This window comes from Meleagris gallopavo, chromosome 20, assembly GCF_000146605.3.
Source record: "Meleagris gallopavo isolate NT-WF06-2002-E0010 breed Aviagen turkey brand Nicholas breeding stock chromosome 20, Turkey_5.1, whole genome shotgun sequence".
Classification (NCBI taxonomy): Eukaryota; Metazoa; Chordata; class Aves; order Galliformes; family Phasianidae; genus Meleagris; species Meleagris gallopavo.
This window is the reverse complement of record NC_015030.2, coordinates 1,544,389-1,563,255: the sequence shown is the minus strand read 5'-3', so window position 1 is coordinate 1,563,255 and position 18,867 is coordinate 1,544,389. Positions and strand designations below refer to the sequence as shown.

The 18,867-nt window shown below is 53.0% G+C and overlaps 1 protein-coding gene and 1 long non-coding RNA gene across 2 annotated transcripts; both read right to left on the bottom strand.

The window, feature by feature from the left end:
- Positions 1-3,862: 3,862 nt before the first annotated feature.
- On the bottom strand, positions 3,863-7,791 carry LOC116217311. Its single transcript, XR_004161700.1, has 2 exons — positions 7,645-7,791; positions 3,863-5,418 (listed from the first exon to the last, which is right to left on the bottom strand). It is a non-coding gene; the product is annotated as an uncharacterized LOC116217311 (long non-coding RNA).
- Positions 7,792-12,284: 4,493 nt separating this feature from the next.
- On the bottom strand, positions 12,285-18,492 carry PIRT (phosphoinositide interacting regulator of transient receptor potential channels). The gene is made up of 3 exons (XM_019621598.1): positions 18,255-18,492; positions 17,946-18,074; positions 12,285-14,842 (listed from the first exon to the last, which is right to left on the bottom strand). Exons 1-3 carry the CDS (start codon positions 18,490-18,492, stop codon positions 14,421-14,423), a joined length of 789 nt encoding a protein of 262 aa, XP_019477143.1. The 3' UTR covers positions 12,285-14,420.
- Positions 18,493-18,867: the final 375 nt, after the last annotated feature.

Sequence of the window (18,867 nt, the reverse complement as noted above, 5' to 3'; positions counted from 1 at the left end):
CTGGGAGCAGTGATGCTGGGCTGGGAATGCTCTGCAAACATATGGCAAGAAAAAAAGTCCCATTTGGGCTGGGAGAGGATAAAGAGTGGCCCTGACAGTGTGTTTTCCTTTGCAAGTATGTTCTTGTGCTCTGAAGTCCAGCAGGCAGCTGCCTGGGTGCAAGGTGAACCTGGCTGTGTTTGACTATTGACGAGTGGCTTTCCATACATGCTTTCATGCCCATGTGTTTTATTTCCAGCCAGTACATATGTGTGTCTGAGCTAGAAGCTTCCAAAGAAATGTTTGAACTAAATCAAGTGACTCACCAGACTTGGGGCTGGGGCATCAGTCATTCCCAGTGAGCGAGCTGGAGTACTGTGCACAAGGAGACTGCCCATGGAATGCTTCTAAAGCAAATGAAAGACCCCAGAGCAGTTGGGTCCAGCAGGCTGCATGACCCTGATGCAGCACCGAGCCCTCGTGCTGCAGGCACTTTCAGGCATTGGCACTGACCAGGCAGGCAGCTCAGGGGCCTGTGCTAAGTGCCAGCTGCTGAGATGAGAGCAGGGATGTCTCTGCCAGCTCAGTGATTTTATAAAGGCCTGGAGAAAGCTCAACCACCTGCTCTGGGGAGCCTGCTGAGGGAGGACTCAGGTACAGTGGCCATCTGCCCATGCAGGTGCTTCTAAAGATGCTTCTAAGGGTGCTCCTTCTCTCTGAAGAAAGTGGGGGTATAGATTCTATCCAACACTGTGCCCTCTGCCTTCCTGCAAGAAAACCTTTCTGCACTTCTCTAACCGCTATAGGACCACCAGCACAGGCACTACGAGGTTTAGTATTGTCATTGTAGGAGGAGCCAAAACCACCCCAAGTAGGTATGAGTATTCAAAGGGCAGAGCATAGTGAGTGGTGATGCATGGGGATGGATGGGCACTAAATGGATGGATGGAGCTTTAGGATGAGAACAGGGCACTTAGATGGAGGTGTGAGGATAAAAGGCTGTGGAGGATGAATGAGCATGTGGACAGGTGTTTGCATTTCTCCCTGTTGGATGGACAATAGAGAAGCTGGGCATTGGAATGATACACAGGACCCTGTAAGATCACCTAAGCCTTGCCATGACTCTGTGGTCCTCATGAACCCCCTCTGCAGTTAGATGGCACCTTGAGCTGCGCACACATCAGGGCTGTGTTTCCTGTCCTATTCAGCTGTGTGGGATGTCCACGTGGAAAAGAGTGGCTGAAAATCCCAGGAGGTCCTGTCCAGAGCTGTAAAGGGACAACCAGAATAGCCAGCAGGCTGGCAGGCACTCCTGATGCATTTAAGATGTTCTCCTTCACAGTGTCCAACCACTGATTTTGTCACTCCTGATTCATCTGCCACTGATGACTCCATCCATCACCCATGGCACAATGACTTTGCAGGTGGAGATGTTGTGCAGGCAATCAGCACAGCACAATGCTGGCTGGTCTACAGGGGTGCTGTTGGTCCCAGTGTCCCTCCATGTCAAATTCTTCCCTTTCTCTGTTTAGAATTGCTGGCTTAGTAACCCCCCATCAGTGTGTGATGGAGAACACAGCTGCCCTTCCTACATTAGCATTACCTTTGCCTGGTGGCAGCAGGTCTATGAACTCTGGGTAATGGCTGCATAATGCATCATTAGCAGGAGAAGGTGGCACTTTTATGGCTCGGAGATGGGAGAGGTGGGAATTGTGCAGGGCCCAGGAGTGCTTACTGGCCAGACAAGCCAGCAGGCTCCATTAGGATTCAGCCTCTGAGAGCCCCAGCTCCATCAGCTGAAATCTCAGCATGAATAATTAAGAAGAAGGCTCCTCTGAGCTTCCTCCCCTCCCTGCACCCAATCCACAAAGGATGGGGTGGAACTGGCCTGGGCTGTCCAATTGGTGTGGGATGTAGGCATGGTGACAGTGACCCAGCTGGATGCCTCCATGCCTGGGTCTCTTCAGATAAGATCTTTCTGCCTCCATCTCATGGCAGCCGCTTTTTCACACGCCCATATGGTGGCACATGGGGCACAGCCCTAGGCAGAACTCCCCTTCTGGAGCCTTGCATAAGGAGTGGGGTTTTCCAGAGCTGGAATGGGTCTGGGGGTTGGCAGTGCACGAAGGACTCAGCTGCTGTCCCACTGACACCTGAATGCCCATGGTGGGACCAAATGCTCCTTCCCTGGTCCAGTTACTTCTCCCATGAAGGTCACACACAACTATTCTTTCATCAAAAAACTTAACAACCTGCTACAAAAAGAACCAAAAACCTTAGGCAGCTTCAGAAACTCCGTACTGCTTCTTTCCAGCAATTGCTGATGGACACCTGCATGAGAATTTTCTAGGAAGACCTTTCCAGTAGGCTTTGTGTTAAATGCATTCTGCAACAGTATATAGAGCTTGGAAAGACACTTTCTTTGTCCTGGGAGTGACTTCTCTGCTGCTTTGTGCTGTCCATGCTCACTGTGCACGGGCAGATCTTGGCACATGTGTGCAGGAGCCCTTTCAGGTCCTTTGGGCAGCTGGGCTGATACCCACCCAGGGGTGTCTGAGAGTATGCATGAGGGGTTTGTTCAGAAAGCCACCAGCCCCAGGGATCACAGGGATGTCAGCATCACACAAGGGCTGCTGTCACCTGGAGATGCTCTTTATCTTCTTGTCCAACCCCTGATTGCTGGTCACAGCCACTTCTCACCCCTATTGCTAATGATTGCAAGGCTTTCCAGTGAGCACAATTAGCTTCTGGCTAGCATTCCTGGATCCATTTGAAACCCAGCCAGGGCTCAGGCAGGCATTAATGGAGCTCTGGTTATTAGTGGAGGCTGGGAAGTGAAGTGGGGCTGGAGGGGTAGCAAGAGGATGATGTCTTCCACCAACAGAACATTGCAAAAGCACTGGAGTGAGGCTGCCATAAGGGCACTGCTGGAGTCTTAGGATCTGGGGAAGTGCTTTCATAGCCATGGATGGTGTGGTGCAGAAGCCTGTATTTCTGAGGTTTTCAAAAGTGCTAAACTTCAGTCCTCTTGACATACGGTGATTGGAGGTGCTTCCTGGGATCCCTGCGGACACTGCATGTCAGAGGAAGGCTCAAGATCAGAGCCTAACCCTAACCTTAACATGGGTCAGAAATGTCAGCCCCATAGTTAGGTGAGGTTGGTGAGGATCATTTCCAGTCAAGTCTTTTTTTCTTGCACACCTCCAGAAAGAGCTGGTCTCCATCTTCTCTCAATTAGTAAGTCCTGTTGCATCCCCAAAACTAGGTTATTTCTGGCTGCCCTCTGCTTCCCAGAGAAAGCCAGGTCAGACACTAAAGACCTGAGCTGCCCCAGTGGCTCTGCAGCTCAGCCTCCCCATGTCAGCCCAACCACAGCAGTGGTGTCCCCATGGCCAAGCTCCACAGCAAAGCCTTGATTCATCTCAGCACAGCAGAATACCAGCAGATACCAGCAACCCAAGGCAGCAGCGCTGAGTGAAGACAGCAAAACAAGTCTGCAAGTGGCAGTGCAGGGAGTGTGCAATGGGACGGTGTGAGGGTGGTGTCAGTGCTGCTAGGTGTGCAGAGCTGCTGCTTCCCACCCCATTCACCCACCCTGCCCATCCACTGCAGGGCAGCTTTAGCAGTGAGAGTTGATGAGGCTCAAATTCCAATTGAAGCCCTGCTCAGAGTGATGCCAGTGCAAAGGAGGAGGTCCCCCATGTTTCAGAGAAGGATTAATGCTACTGCTGTTTGCCATTGGTGCCCTGCCCCTATGAATTATCCTAGATGTTCTACCATGTTGTCCATCTGCCATTCTCCCATATGTAGTAGCCACATGTGGACAGAATTACCACAGCCATAAATCCCCTTCATCCCCCACCATCAACAGTCAGTAGACAAATGACTTTGAAAGGGAGAGCAGCAACTTTAACAAAGGAAAAAGAACCAACGCAATGAAATAAAACCAGAAGGGTGACACTGAAACAGTTCCTCCAGAACAGAGCAATGCACAACAGCCTTGCATGGACCCTGCTGCATTTTGTAGCCCCAGGGCACAGCTTGATGGGTCTGATGCCATCCCTTGGTACAAGGATTCCTTGTTCCATGTTCTGGGACACTGGGAGGTAGTTCCAGCTACGTATGAAATGTGAGTTATCTTGATGCTTTGAGGCTGTCGCGGTCAGGTGCATGCAGGGCCACCAATCTCCATGTTGCTTCCCAGGCAGTGCTGAAGGTGGCATCCCTATCTCTACCCTCCTTCTGCAGGTCTTGTTCTCTGCATGCTGCCCTTGGACCTGTTAACTTGGCATGAAACGGCTGATGGAGGTGGACAGGGTGCATGCTGTGCCCAAAAGACATCTCCATTGCAAGATAGGGAGGTCTTTTTGTAATGGTGAGGAATCCGTCCTGCTCTGGGTCAGTACAGCTGCACGCAGCCTGTGTGGCAGGTCACAGCTCAGCCAACAGCCAAGTCCTGATGCCAGTGTCATCCTGTCCACCAGCATCCAGAGAGAAGGAGCAATGGCAGCACCCACCTTCATCTCTGAGACAGGAGCTCTGGGATGGGAAACCAAATGGAGTGAAGCTGGATGAAGTTTTAAATGACTGGAAACTGATGCCTGCAATGGAAAGTGTGGACAGCCTATCTGGTAGGTGTTAGATGTGGTTCCACACCACAAATGTCTTTACGGTAAGCTGAACACTGTGTTGGGAATGCGGGAGGAGGAAGGCATGGATCTCTTCATCCCCCCTCACCTGAGATTTGTACTTGGAGTTAGCAGGGAGGCTTGTTTCTGCACTGAGCCTCCTGTTTGACAGCTGAAACACTGCATCTTTTCCTATCTGTCCTCAGCTTCAGTAGTTCTTTGAACTTAGACCTTCTGAGTCCATCAGTAAGTGCCATTAGAAAATGCTTGAGATCAGGTAAAATGTACCTAAGACCTCTACCCAGCCACCTTTTGTTAGGAAATCCCCTGTCCTGCCCTGTTTTGTTGTCTCCCTCTCTCACTGAGTGCATTAAAGTACACGTGAGGTCCCAGGCTGCATGCCCTGCTGATGCCACACGCTGTAAGCCCTGCTCAGCCTCTTCACACCCTCAGTGGGGCTGGGAGAATTGGTCCTTGCTGCTGCCTGGATCCTGCAAGTACTCACCAAGACACTTTGCAGTGGTTCTGCTGCTGCCAGGCAGCTCCTGCTGGGCTCTCTGAGATCATGGCAGTGGTAGGAGGGTGCTCAGAGGGGACATGAAGGCTGTTCAAAGGGTGCCTGCAGTACTTGTGCCCAGGGCGGCAGTGATGCGCTCAGCAGGTCAATACAGGGCATCTTGCTCTGTGTGCTTGGTGGCAGGTTTGCAGTGGAAGACCTTTTGTCAAAGGGTGGCATGATGGAGTTCTTGTTTGGTGCTGTTCCTCTCCATCTGTTTGCTCCCTACATTCGCAGTCTGATCCTCTTCAGTCCCTTATAAACAGACAATGGAAAGAGATGTAAATACCTTAACAAATCCTGCTGATGTCTAAGAGACTCCAGATCTCCTCAATAAGGACGTATAAAATCAAAACTCTGGGATGCAAGGGACCATTGATTCCCAGATGAGACACAGAAGCTCCAGCAGAGGTGACAAAGAGGATGTGCCCAGGCTCCCAAGCACAGCCACTCCACCTTGAGCTGGGCACTGTGAGGCTCAGGATCAGCCCGGGCAGAGGAACAAGTAGAGCTGCTAATATTTGGTCACAGGAGGACTTCTTGAAGATCTAGCCACACCACCAAAACTGGGGGCTGATGTATCCCCCTGATGTCAGCAAGGTGCAGAGAAGGGAATTGAAGGCTATTATAAGAGGAGCCAAGGCTACTGGGAGCGTGTACGAGCTGTGGAGGATGACACCTGGGATGCACTTCTGCAGCATTCTGGAGTTAAAGCATCAGGCAAAGAGAGCTCCAGTGAATCCTTTGCGGCAAGGAGCAGCCCACATCAGGAGAAGGGACAGGAGGTGACAGGGACCTTGCACCCATTCCCTCTGGGTGTTGTCCTCAAGACGTGCCCAGGCAAGGGACAGACACTGAGTGGTGACAAAGCCTTCGGCCGGGCTTTGTGAGCTGGATTGAACAGGCTGAGCACTGGCAATTAAAAATCCCAGAGCAAATAAAGGAGGGTGTTGTTAGCTGTTGCCCTTCCTTGTGTATTGCTGCAGTATCCAGCTAGTGCTTTTTACAGGCTCTTATCTGGAGGCGCATCAAGGAAATTCTTGAAGGAGGTAGTCTGAAGGGCAGAGGGGTGGAAAAGCACCCAGAAACCTGATGGTTTGGGGAAAGCTGATGGGCCGAAAGCGAGGCACCCCATCAGGTGCACTGTGACACAGGCTGTGTTTTGGCTGTCACCATCCTCAGGATGAGAAATGCAAAAAAGTTAGTAAATAAAGGGAATATTTTCCTTGCTAATTGTGAAAGGCTTTATCAAAAAGTCACACAAGGAAGTATGTCCCGAATGGCTGATGGCCGGAGATCCCATCACTGGCAAACCTCCTCCTGTGCTACATGCCTAGGGCTGGTGAGGTGGCTGAGCTGAGGAGAGGTGAGCCCAGTCCCAGCCCCGGCACTCTGGCACATGCCCATAGGGACATCACTCTCATCTCTGCCTCTCCTTATCTCCTGTGATGTTATTAAACCATTAGGTCCTTGGGGCAAGGGTTGTCTCTGGGGCATCCTGTTGTCATCATCACTCTTTGGTTGCATGGCACACAGCTCTGAGCTGCCACTAATTAACTGAAGCAAATGGGCTCCAGCTGCCACGCCAGCAAGCTGATGGGGAGGAACACCCCCTTGGGACACAGAAAATCCCAGAACCACAGCATGGTTTAGTTGGAAGGGACCTTACAGCCCCATCCTCTGCCGTGGGCTGGTTGCCCCTCACCAGATCAGGTGGCCCAGGGCTCACCCATGGCCTTGGGCACCTCCAAGGCACCACCCAATCTCTGTGCCTGCTGGGCTGTGCCAAGCCACCAGGCACAGCCTGGACCAGTCTGAGATTAAGGGAACGTAATCTCAAAGTTGGTGTTCCAACGTGGCACTTTGGACCCAGTTTTTGTGTGCTCAGCGTTTGTCACTGGGCTGTGCGTTGTTCCTCGTGACTCAGCCTTTATTTGGCTTTTTGCAGTTCCCTGTTAATTTGCTGGAAATATGCCCCTCCACTGGAAAAGCCTTCCCAGCCTGGGCAGCCCTGGAACTGTGACACATGCAAAGAGCGGAGCTCAGCTTGAAGGACATCAGGTTTTGCTCCTCGCATCCCTGTTTGCTGCAGCCACACTGTTCACACCAGAAGTCTTGGTGCTAAGCGACAGCCCAGCTCTGAGCTGTTCCTACTGGCACTCTGTTTACCCAGGCTGCAGTTATCATTACCTGACTCTCTACCACCAGGAGCTGTTGCATGGCAGCAGGGGCTGTCCCCAGTTCTCAGCATTGTCTGATGGGAAGACCAGAGTAAATGCAAACCCCACTTCCAATTTCCATCTAAACCCGCTCTCTGGCCTCACTCTCCCAGGCTCATATCATCCAATCCACATCCTTGTCCATCATTAATCTACCCCACAGCATTTGTAAATCTGGTGTTCCTCCTGCAGCACAGCTACCTCTAGCAGGTCCAATTCCCCCAAACCACCAAAGCATCCCTACGTGTGACACCCGTGGTACCTTTCCCTGGTGTCCATGTGGGCAGGCGATGCTTGGGGAACCTCACTCTCTGTGGATGCTCTTCACCAATGGAACGATGCTCTGCAGCTTCCCAGCTGGCGAGATAGCTCCTCCAAATGTAAGTTCCCATTTCAGCGCTGAGGGTCAATTAAAACCCAGCTCCCTGTAGGGGATCTCGATGTTGAACGTGTACCAGAAGATCCAGAAGAGAAGACTAAAGGCGAGCAGCAGCGCTCCCAAGTAAACGAAGAAGTCCCAGTAGCTGAGAGGAGCGAGCAGCCCCAGGAGGAGCAGGACCAGCCCCAGCACGTCGCACAGCAGGGCCAGCAGCAGCACCCCACCACAGCGCCCAGCCAACCCATGCAGGGCCATGCTGCAGCCCCAGCGCCAGCATCCCTCCCCGCCCGTGGCAGGAGGAAGTACAAATGTCACAACACACCTTGCAGAACAATCGGGAGGCAGCACGACACTGCTTTAACCATTTCATGGCCCCGCCGTCGCTGCCTCTGCTTCTTCCACAGCAGGACACGGGGCTTTCCTCTCTTTATTAGGAAACTGAGACATGGGGCTTTTTCTGGAGTGTCAAAATGCACCTCCCTTGCAACCCCTCCCAAAAGCAGGTCTTGCTGGAAAGCCAGAAATCACACAGCCCGTGCCATCGCCCATCCCTAGAATGGGAAATGTCAGGTCAGTGGTGAATCACTACAGAAGGTGAGACTTCCCAGAGCTTGTCCATGAGCAGCTTGGTGGGATGCCGGGCTGATGCTCTCTGCTCCCCAGTTGCCGCGTGTTGCTGGGGACATCCTTCCTCTCCAGTCAGCACATGATGGCAAAAAGAGCAATCCAGGGATGGCCTCTGTGGGCTGACAGCCACCTGCTGTGGTACCTGCATGCTGAGCTGCACCACCTTGGGGCGAGTGCAAGGCTGGCACTGGGGACAGAGTGATGGCTGATGGCTGGAGTTGGGCACCATGTTTGCTGCATGGGTGCTAAAAGCCACTGGGCTCCTGCCTGCCACACCTACGTGCATCACAGAGCATGTCCCCATCAGCCTCTCCACCCTTACCCAGGCTGCTGCATGTAGGTACTGTAGGCAGCACTGTGCTAATGGCAGTGTGAGCTTCTCCATCCCAAAAACACAGCTCTGCAGGCAGAGAATTTTTTCCTCCCCGCATCTCAGAACAATGAAGGCTTTCGAATATGCAAATGAATAACTGATCTCTTTGTGCATTCTGCTCTTCCAAGGCCTTGGAGAGGAGCTGCTGTTTGGCATCCCAGAGCCTGTCAGCAGTGGGCTGGAGCACAGCAGCTTGCAGGACCTGACCACCCCCTAACAGGAATCCTTGTTCTGTGGTCTTCTTTCAGTGGACTACAGTGACAGTGGAGATGGATGGAAGAGGTTTGTGGCTCTTAAGTCCTTTCTTCCACTGCATTTGGATGAACTCGCTGGAGGGCTAGTGTTGATGATGCTGGAGATACCCTGGTCACAGTTTTACTGATGAGACTGAGCCCTGTTACTTTCTGAAGACTGGGATTTTTGCTTTGTCTTCCTTTCCCACAGACACATCCAGCTCCCATTTTGTTTGCCTATTATCTATCTATTCATTTATTTTTCTTCCAAGGTCATTTTCTTCTGTTCCCTGGATTTCAGAGAGCCCTTCCACATTCCATTAAGCAGTTTTCATCATCTTCAGGAAACCCCTCTTAATGCACCAAGACTTCTCTGCCCCTTCTAGCCCAACTTTCTCCAGTCTCTGATGCCCACAGTCATCAGCCAGGTGGGACACTGTACACTGCATCCTCCAAAGCAAACAGCTGAGGTGAAGGTGGGACTGATGTAAAGAGCTGGAGTCAGCCCTGACCAGCCCAGCCCCATGCATTGAAAGGCTGTGCCACCTCGATCCCATCAGACCAGACAGAGTTCTTTTGGGCTGCGTTTATTGTTTAGGGCATGGAAGTTAGAGCAAGAAACCAAGCTGGCAATGGCAGTTCCCCGTTTTCCCCCAGGTTTGATGTTGCATGGCGCCTTGTTGGATGCCAGAAGCCCATCTGGGATTTGCCCTGTGGGAAATGTCCTCATCCGGGTGCAGCTCCGAGGTGCTGAGCTCTACAAGCAGTGCATGTGAGCAGCGATCTGCCCGCGATAGCACTCACGGAAATGCAATGCATGAAATAAAATCACTCCCCCAGGCTGGGAAGGGACCCAGAAGTTTCCAGAAGTTCATTCACCTCCAATTATCAGCTCAGAAAACTGCAGACAGCTGCATTTCATTCCCCAAGATATTGAAAAACAAATAAATAAAATCAAGCAGAGAGCACTGCCTACCTCTTCTGCCTTTTTCTAGCCCAGGTCTGCTGCAGTTGAAAGGATGATGTTAGCAGAGCACGCTCCCGGAGGTGGCCCTGGACAGCTTTGCAGAAGTATGCAGCAGGAGTGAACCAGTTCTCCAAAGGGAACAATGAGTGCATGTCCCTCAGTTACACATGAGCTGGGCGCAGCTGGAACGTGAGCAGATGAATGGAAGCACTCTGACAAAATCTTGGGCTAGCAGGTGTCAGTCAATATTTATTTAACTGCAAAGTCGGGAGGCAAATCCTTAAAACAGGGCATGGAGAGGCTGCTTTCCCCAGGGCAAAGCCCTGTAGTGGGTTCAGCAGGTGAGATCTGGCTCAGACCTGAACCTGCACTGAGAGCAGCTGCAGGGATGGTTTCCAGACTCAAGTTCTCATGTCTCACCCTGCTTCCTACTTTTACAGCCTTGGGGGGCTGACCGTGGTTTTTCTGTCTGCACCCAGCAGGGACTGAGCTCTCTTCACCTCTGCAAACATTTGTCTTTCCCATACCTGTGCTCAGCTTTATAGCAAAGGAAATAAAAGCACTTTCTAATAAAATAATTCCTTGCACCCAGAAAGCAGGCACTGCTTGGGCTGCAGCCAAACCCGGGCAAAACCTCCAAGGACTTTGCCCAGCATCAGTGACACTGGCTAATTCTGCACAGGAGGTGAGAGGAGAGGAGCAGAAAAGGGGAAAACCTTCTGGCACAAACCAAGCTGCTTTTCATGGGCACGGGGAGCACAGACTGCTCCATAGACCACAGAAGCATGCACCCTCAGCCCTGGCTTACACTGACTGAGTCTCTCCATCACAGTTTCTTCAGGAAATATTTTTTTATTGGCGCTTCCCACCTGCTTGCAGGGCAGAGCTGCATGGTGTCCCCCACAGACCCTCTGGGGTCATCTGTGGGGCACTATTACCTACGGGATGGGATGGGGTGAGGACGGAGGAGCTGAATTTCTGCATCTACCTCTGTGGAGCCCTGCAGTCCAGCACAGCCACAGCACTGCCTGCCCTGGGGGAGCACGAAGCCCCGCCCACTCACACAGCAGACCATGCCCATATCCGTAAGCCACTCCCATTTCTCAAAGCCACGCCCCTTCATAGGCCGCGCCCCCTTCAAAAGGCCCCGCCCCTCCCGGCTCCATGCCCCACGTGTCTGTCCGCAGCTAATGGTGAAGCGTGACCACGTGGTGTTTGCTGCTGTTCAGGCTGAGTTATGGAAAATCGGATAAAAAGAGGAAAAATCCCAACTGCTGCTGCTGCTAGGGGCATGCATCTGGTGGGGCTGCATGGCATGGAAACCTCTGCTGCATTGAGCCAATGCCTGGACTGACGGACTCTGCCATGTGTGGGTGAAATTTGGTTTGTGCTCGCGCTGCTGAGGACTGAAATAGGAAAGATTTGAGTGTTTTATGGGGGGATTTTCTGGGAGGTGACAGCTCAACCCAGTAGGATGCTGCCTGCTCTGCAGGGTGCCAAGAGGGGAGCACCTTGGGGAGCGTCCCACCTGCTCCAGGCTCACAGCACTGGGGTCATCCAGACTCACTGGGGAGCATTTCCCCTTCAAACTGTTCTGCAGATGTAGTGAATTTCATAATGGGTTTCCTGTTCTTTTTACAAAGCACGGAAGCAGATCACATTAGATCTAGCTTTAATGAGAATTGGGCAGGACTGCTGTTGTTGCCTGATCCAGTATTTTCTTCACAACATGTGTCTGGTTTCTTTATTCTGATCTGAAGCATCCCAGCAGGATTCAAACAGGCTGCAGGGGGAGCAGAGATGAGCACAGAGAGCAGCGAAGCTCTGCTTTGTGCACACATGGGAACAGCCTGAAGGCACCAGCACCATGTGTGCAGACCCAGGGTGCCTCAGCTGTGTTCTGTCCCAGCAGTGACAGGAGGAGATGCCCTGGGGATGGCATCTAACACTGGTGCTGGATGTCCCCTTGTTTTTATCATCCCTTTAGGGATCTGCTGTCCTAACCCTGCTTTGAATCCAGAGGCAACTCCCATCTCTGCAGCCTCCCAAGGCAGCGTGACACAGAGGTTCTCTGATCCCATGGCACAGCACAGAGACAAGATTTCCCTCCTCAGAGTCCCTGTGATGTTGGCTGGGCTGTGTCAGGGCGTGCACTTGGTGTCAGCTTCCAGTGAAGCCTTTGTGAACAGCATTTCCCAGTGCTGAGACTGATTTGCACTGCACACATAAATGCAGATCCCACCCAGCCTCTGGGAAGCACTCAGGCATTGATCACTCATACAGTGGAGTGCTCCCACTCTACTGCTGGGCTTCTGTCTGCACCTTCAGCTTCAGCCTGATAATCCAGCTCTGCCTTCAATTACTATTTACCTCTCTGACCCCTACAGTTCAGACAACCAGACCCAAGCTCTGCCGACCCCTGCCTGAGCTATTGCCCTAATCTTCATCTGTGCAGTCTTCATCCCCTGCTGACCCCTTCCTGTGCCACCTGTGCACCCCTTCACACCTGAAGGGTCCCTGGGCAGACCCCAGCACAGAGCCCCAGACCAACCCATGGCCTCAGCCCTCCTGGTCTGCCTCCTGTCACACACCAGGGACAGCCAGCTCCCCTCCCGCAGCAGACACGAAGCACCATAGCAGCAAGGTGAAACCCTTGAGATATTTCTGCTTTAATTAAATCAGATATTCTTGTTATAAATAACCAGCATGGAATCCTGTTACATTTCTGATCTCAGTGACTCCTTATCCCATTGATACTTCACCAGCTGTCTCCTTGGCTGCAAGATGTGCAGTACAGGACCCCAGTCTGTGTCCCCATCCCTCATACTGCTCTGTGATTTCTTCCATGCCAGCCCTGCTGCTCACCTGCTTTTCTGGCTGCAGCTCATCCTTGGGCAGGAGCTTGGGGTGAGCCTGTGCCCACTGCAGCTGAATCAATAGAGAATCAGCCTGGTGCCAAGCCAGCACCAAAAATAACAGCAGTGCACTGCTCAGAGGGATGAATGACTGAGGAGCAGGAGGAGGTTTACTGGATCTGCTGCCAGACCACGCACCTCCAACACCCCATTCACCAGCTGGCTCCAGCGGGGGACACGTGTGCACTGCATGGAAACACAACTCGGGGCTCAGCCAAGCTGGGTCAGCAGGATGTGTTCCTCGAGCACGTGCATCTCGTGCCAGCTGTGGGCCAGAAGCTGCCTCTGCTGCTCCCCATCATACAGCACTGCCAACCTTACCCCCACCCCGAGGGGAGCGTCATGAGGCTTTGGGCTGTGGGCTCTTTGGGCCGTATCTGCAGACTAATCTCTGCTTTCAGTGGGTCTCCTGGTGTTATGCGGAGCTCCCAGCATGCCTGTAGTGGCAGCTCCTGGGGATGCGGCATCCAAACCGAAAGGAAATTGTTCTGTCCTAATGCAAGCAGGGTGTTGCAGAGCTGCTGTACACTTTTGTCTTCATTCCCAGGAATGTCCCACTGCTTTAAGGGGGTGATCCATAGGAGGGAGTGGGAATGCTGCATGGAGGTGCAGGTGGGGTCTCCTCTCCTGTGCTCCTCTTCTGCCTCTGATCAGCATCAAACCGTGTCCTGCCCACCCTGGAGCTGGGTTCTCACCTGCATGGGGCTCCAGGCACTCAGCCACAGCTTGCTGGGCTGAGGTCTTCCCAGGTGGGATGCTGTGGGAGGTGAGCTGAGTCCCACTCAGAGTTAGGGTCAGAGTATCACGTGCCCAATTATATTAACCCAGGTTTTGTTGTCCAGACAGAGAGTGGTTTTTTAAACTGGGAATTTTCATTTCAGGTGGAACTGTGTGAGTGCTGCACCCTGAGCACAGAGTGAGCTCTAGCTCATAGCCATACTGCTCAGATGCCATAGCAGGTCTGCACTGTGGAATTCCCGGCCATGGACCCCATGTCTGATCTTCCCAAGCTTTGGTGACTTGTGTTGCCCATCCTGGTGGCCTCTGCTGTGAAGGGATCCGGGACCATGCTGTCCTGCTGCCCCTCTCTGTAACTCTGGAGATACCTCCTTGGACTTCCCATTTTCCAGACGTGAAGTCCAGTGCTCACAGCAGCTTTACCCACACCGTGGTGGGTTGGCACCTCTCCACTGCTGTGCCCTACAAAAGCTGCTGACAAAGGCTGCCAGAAGCTCTGCTTTCCCCTTCATGTGTTGGTTTGGTCATTGCATGGCACATGTTGGGTTGGCCATTGCACAGCATGTGTTGGGTTGGCCATTGCATGGTGAGGTGATGCAGGGCACTGGGCTCATCATCAAGTCCTGATCTCTTTTTTTCTGGGGTTCCCTGGGCAAAATACAAAGTTCATTTTCATGCTGGGGATGGTACAGCATGTTCTGTTTTATAGGGAAGGGATTGGGATAAATTCCTCTAGGAGAGTACACGAGAACGCTTCTTTTTATGGCTAACATGAGGAGTGGGGTGGGGGCCTTCCCGGGAGGTGCTCAGCGGTTGAAGAAGAAGGACCTGAGGCTCTGCAGGAACTGTGACTTCTGCCTCTGCTTCTGCTTCTTGCGGATGATGGGGATCCAGACGAGGCCACAGACAAGGAGCATCAGTCCCATGGATAGGAAAGCAGGGCCGCACATTTTGTACACCTCGTTGTTCTTGATTTCGAAGCACGACAAGGTGGTAATGACTGTCCCGAAGAGGAAGACGGCTGCTCCGACGGACATGACAATGATGGGCTTGTGGTAGATGTCCCACTTGCTCCTGGAGGTATTGGTCCAGACAGACTCGCTGCGGGAGCTGATGCACAGCGTGCTGGCCGTGTTGCTGGTCAGCAGCTCCTTGGATGGGGGGGACTTCAGGCTCCCATTAGGGCTTGGGGGGGGTTTTCCATGACGGCGGGATCTGAGGAGGAGACCTAGGATGGACAGAAGAGAAAGAGCAGAGGACTGGTGCTGGAGGATGGACTGAGTGCTGTCCATCTAGTCATCAATGAGTGCATGCCCTTGGCCAAGTTAAAGATTGGGGGAAGCTTGGTGCCTTGCTGCGGGGAGAGAAGAGCATCACAACTATATGAGCAGCACATTTAAGGACTGGCAACTGGATCCTGCAGGGAGGAGGGCTGCCTGCCTGTTGTGGGAGTCCCACTTCCCACCCACCCCTAACCTTAACCCCTGCCCTGGGGCAGGTCACTTCCTTCCAGCTTCTTTACCCAGAGGTGATGATGCCCTGGCACTGCTACCCAGAGCTGTAGGTGCCCCATCTCTGGAGGTGCCCAAGGCCATGGGTGGCCCCTGGGCAGCCTGAACTGGCTTGGGGGAGAGGAGACAGCCCATGGCAGGGGTGGGTCTGGGGGGGCTGCAGGAGGAATCTCAGCTCATGCCAAACGCTGTGCTGTGCTTTGCAGTGCTGGGGTCAGCCCTGCGGCTCTCTCAGGCGCCCTGCCCCTGCATTAGATTTTCACCTACTTGAGGAGGAAATGCATTTTCCCAGAAACAGCATGACTTTAGCATGGGGAAATCATTATGATAAATGGGAAGTGCAATGCATTATGTTAACCACTGTTTCATCGGAGCAGGGGAAAGCAGGACGTGGAGCTGGCAGGGAGCGCCCGCAGGGTCCAGTGTGCTGCAGGGCTGGACATGCTGAGCTCAGCTCTAAGCACCGTGCAGGCTGCAAGCCTGATGCTGATCCAGAGCAGTTCATCCAAAACCCTGCCCAGACCCTCAGGCACAGCAGGCTGAGAGTTTGCTCCCAGGAAGACGTGCACCACGGGTGCTAGCACACTGGGTTTGCAGGTTTGCATCCTGCTTTGCTATGGTGAGGTGCAGAGGAGATGAGTCCAGAGCCTGGTGCCTCCAGCCCATTTTTTGCTGCTGCTGCTTTATGCTAGGGCTTCCACCACATCGGTGCAGGCACACACAGCTACAGGACTGCTCCAGAGCTGAGGTCCTAATGATCCCTACCTGGGCCATTACCAGCAGGTAATCCCTAGCTGGGCTATGCTGGGCCCTGTGCCCACCCCAGGGTGCTGACACCTCCCTTATTCCTTTCACCCATGTTCCCTTCCCAGGTTTGTGGTTTATTCTGATGTAATTTTTTCTGTTTACCTCCACCACCAAAACACTCAAGCACTGCTGCAGAAATGCAGACCTGGTGGCACTGACATATTTTTGCCATTTCAGATTTGCAAAAATTGGACCAACAAACAAAAACTAAAAGCAGAGCTCAGTGCTTGTATCCCTCCCATCTGCAGCTCTCCCCTACTCTGTCAAACCAGGAGAGATGGGGCAGAGCAGGGGACTCATCCTGCCATCCTGATCTGCTATGGCTTCTGGTGACTCTTCCCAAGATTTCCTCCTCCACAGTCCCGGCATTTCTTGTCTTTCTCCTATTCTAGCATCCATTGTGCAGGGTTTTTATGTTCAAGTCACTGTATAATTTTAATTCACTCAGCCCTGTCGTGCTGCCCAGGTCCTTGCCTGCAGCCCTAGCACTGTGCCCAGCTCCCAGCTCCCTGCTCATCGAGGCCCTGCTTCCCACTGGGATACACTGAGCCCTGCAGAGTGCCTTCCTCTCCACTTTGCAGAGATATAATGTTGGGCTCCTGCAGAAACCTTGCTCTTCCCTCCAGGCTTTTGCACTAGTCTGCATTTGTTTTTCGCTTTTATTTTCTGGCATAACCATTCCTCTCACCACAATTTTCAGATGCTGATCATTTTTATAGAACTTTGCATGAGGTGCTGTGTAGTTCCCTTCTGTTTGCTCAAGAAAGGTTTCACTCTCTACACGTGGCCAGGAGTTTAGTTGCAAGCTCTGCATGTATCTGCAGCTCTTGGGAGAGCTAATGTGATTTCAGCTCCTGCTCTGCCCATACTCCATCCCTAATTCATCCCAGATGTGCTCACATTGGAAGATGCGTGATGCTCATACTGAGCAGCCCAGCAGGATAATGCTATCAGGTTTCTTCCACATTTTGAATAATTATTGTTGTAAGGAGAGCGTCCGCAGATGACCATTTGCTGCCTTGCAAATGCCTCCAGAGCACATCTCAGATATCATGGCTGGCTACTGCTGCCCCAGCTCCTGCAAGCACTGCTCATACTGAGGTCTTTCTCTATCCTTGACAGAAGGAGGAGTGATGCTTTCTCCCCTTTTGCTCTCCCACTGCTTTGCATGCTGATGTTTGAGAATCCCATTTGCTGGGGACCCCAATAAAACCGGTTACATGTGATTTAATTTTCCTGCCCATCTATGTGTTCACACAGGGGCAGCTCTCTGCTCTGTCTGCAGCCACAGAGGCTAAAAATCCTTCTGATACCTTCGAGTCTGGGAGCAGCACACGAGCAGCCAGGACCTGAGGTGCCACAGCCAACCTGCAGATATGGACTGAGCTCCTCGGAAGACCCAAGGACATGCTAAGGCTGGATCTAGTCCCACAAGTCCCCAGCCTGCCCATCTCCTTTTCCCATGGGGAAGCAGCTCTGATTCTTCAGGAGCTTCTTACACATTCCTCTTATCTCAACACCTAACAGCTGCCCCTGTTCCCTCCAGGCACAGCAGAGCATCCCCAGCCCAGACAAGGACATTTTTGGGGCATGGCTTTTCCTGATGTCCTGAGGTGCCTCAGTCTGACTCTTGGCTGTGCCCTCTATTTAGGACCCCCCAAGGGACAATTGTGGGACCACGTTTGCTGGGACGAGGGACCAGATGCTCCAGAGAGTCCATGTGGGATGGTGGGGTGGTTGGGGAAGGAGGCAGCGTGGACAGGCACATGCAAGGTCTTAGCAGAAACTTGTCGAGATGCCATGCCTCAGCCCAATTTAATTCAGCATCTATCAATCAGTTTCAAAAGTAATCAAAGTGAGGTGCATATCAGTGAGCCAGCATCCCCAGGGCCCTCTCAAAATGAGGAGGGTGAGCAGTGTGAGACCCCCATGGCCAGGGAGGCTGAGGAGCACCCAGCGGAGAGGCGGGTGGGGGTCACACAGGGGACCTGGGGGGACCGAGCGCCAACTCACCATGCTGAGCTCTGCTCCTGTCTGGCTGCACTGAGCATCCCCCGATGCACAGAAGAAGCAGCAGGGAGCTCAGGGTGCTCCACTTCCCATCACCATGGGTCAGCACGGAGAGGGACAGATCCCATTGGGCTCAGCAGGCTCTGCTTTGGGAGAAGAAGGAGGTGTGTCAGCACAAAGCACCCTACAGCCCCATCCTCCCTCCTGCCCTTCCCGTACCTCTCCATGGCCGGTGCTGGCCCTGTGGACAGGCTGGCTCTGCTCTGAGAACAGGGCTGGGGAAAGGAAGCTTGGCGGCAGGGGATCACACACCTCCTCCAAGCCCCACCACATCCGGGATGTAAGCCAAGCTGGAGCCAGTGTCCATTTGCTGGTGTGGTGGAGCCAGGTTGGGCCCAACCTCCTGCATCCCTTGGGAGCAGCTTCTCAGCATCGCCCGGAGTTCGGCCGGCCCCACCGATGTGCTCAGAGCCTTGATGAGCAAAGAGCACTCCTGAACCTCTTTTTGGGGCTCAGCAAAAGGATGGCCCCCACCCTTATTATGCTGCATCCGTCACCCCAGAACCAAACCCATGGAAATCCATCCTACTTACACGGGGAGGGCGGACGATGGCTGCCCACCACTGGCAGTGGCACAGATGGAACGGCTGCAGCAGGGCACCCTGCCCTCCTTATCCAGGCTCACCTTCAGCCCTGCAGCCCTCTGGATGTTGTCTACTGGGCTCTGTTGAGTCTAATGAACGGTGGAGCATATCCCAGCTCTGATGAGCTCACCAGCCCATCAGGATATTGGTTAACTCTTTGTTTCCCTGCCTTGGGCTCTGACTTATAGGCAGCTTGCCTGCAGGGTTTGCTAAGAGGCCACAGCTTGGAGGCAGTCCAGTGGCAGGAGGAGCAGGGCTGGATATGCTGCCTCAGGCTTTGA

Bases quoted from the DNA above. Each gene is read 5' to 3' on its own strand.
- PIRT (XM_019621598.1), bottom strand. From the start codon at position 18,492: ATGCAGCATAATAAGGGTGGGGGCCATCCTTTTGCTGAGCCCCAAAAA. The intron at 18,075-18,254 runs GTGTGTGATCCC...GAGCCTGCTGAG, and splicing joins TGTGGTGGGGCTTGGAGGAG to CCCAATGGGATCTGTCCCTC. The intron at 14,843-17,945 runs GTGAGTTGGCGC...TGTCCATCCTAG, and splicing joins CAGGAGCAGAGCTCAGCATG to GTCTCCTCCTCAGATCCCGC.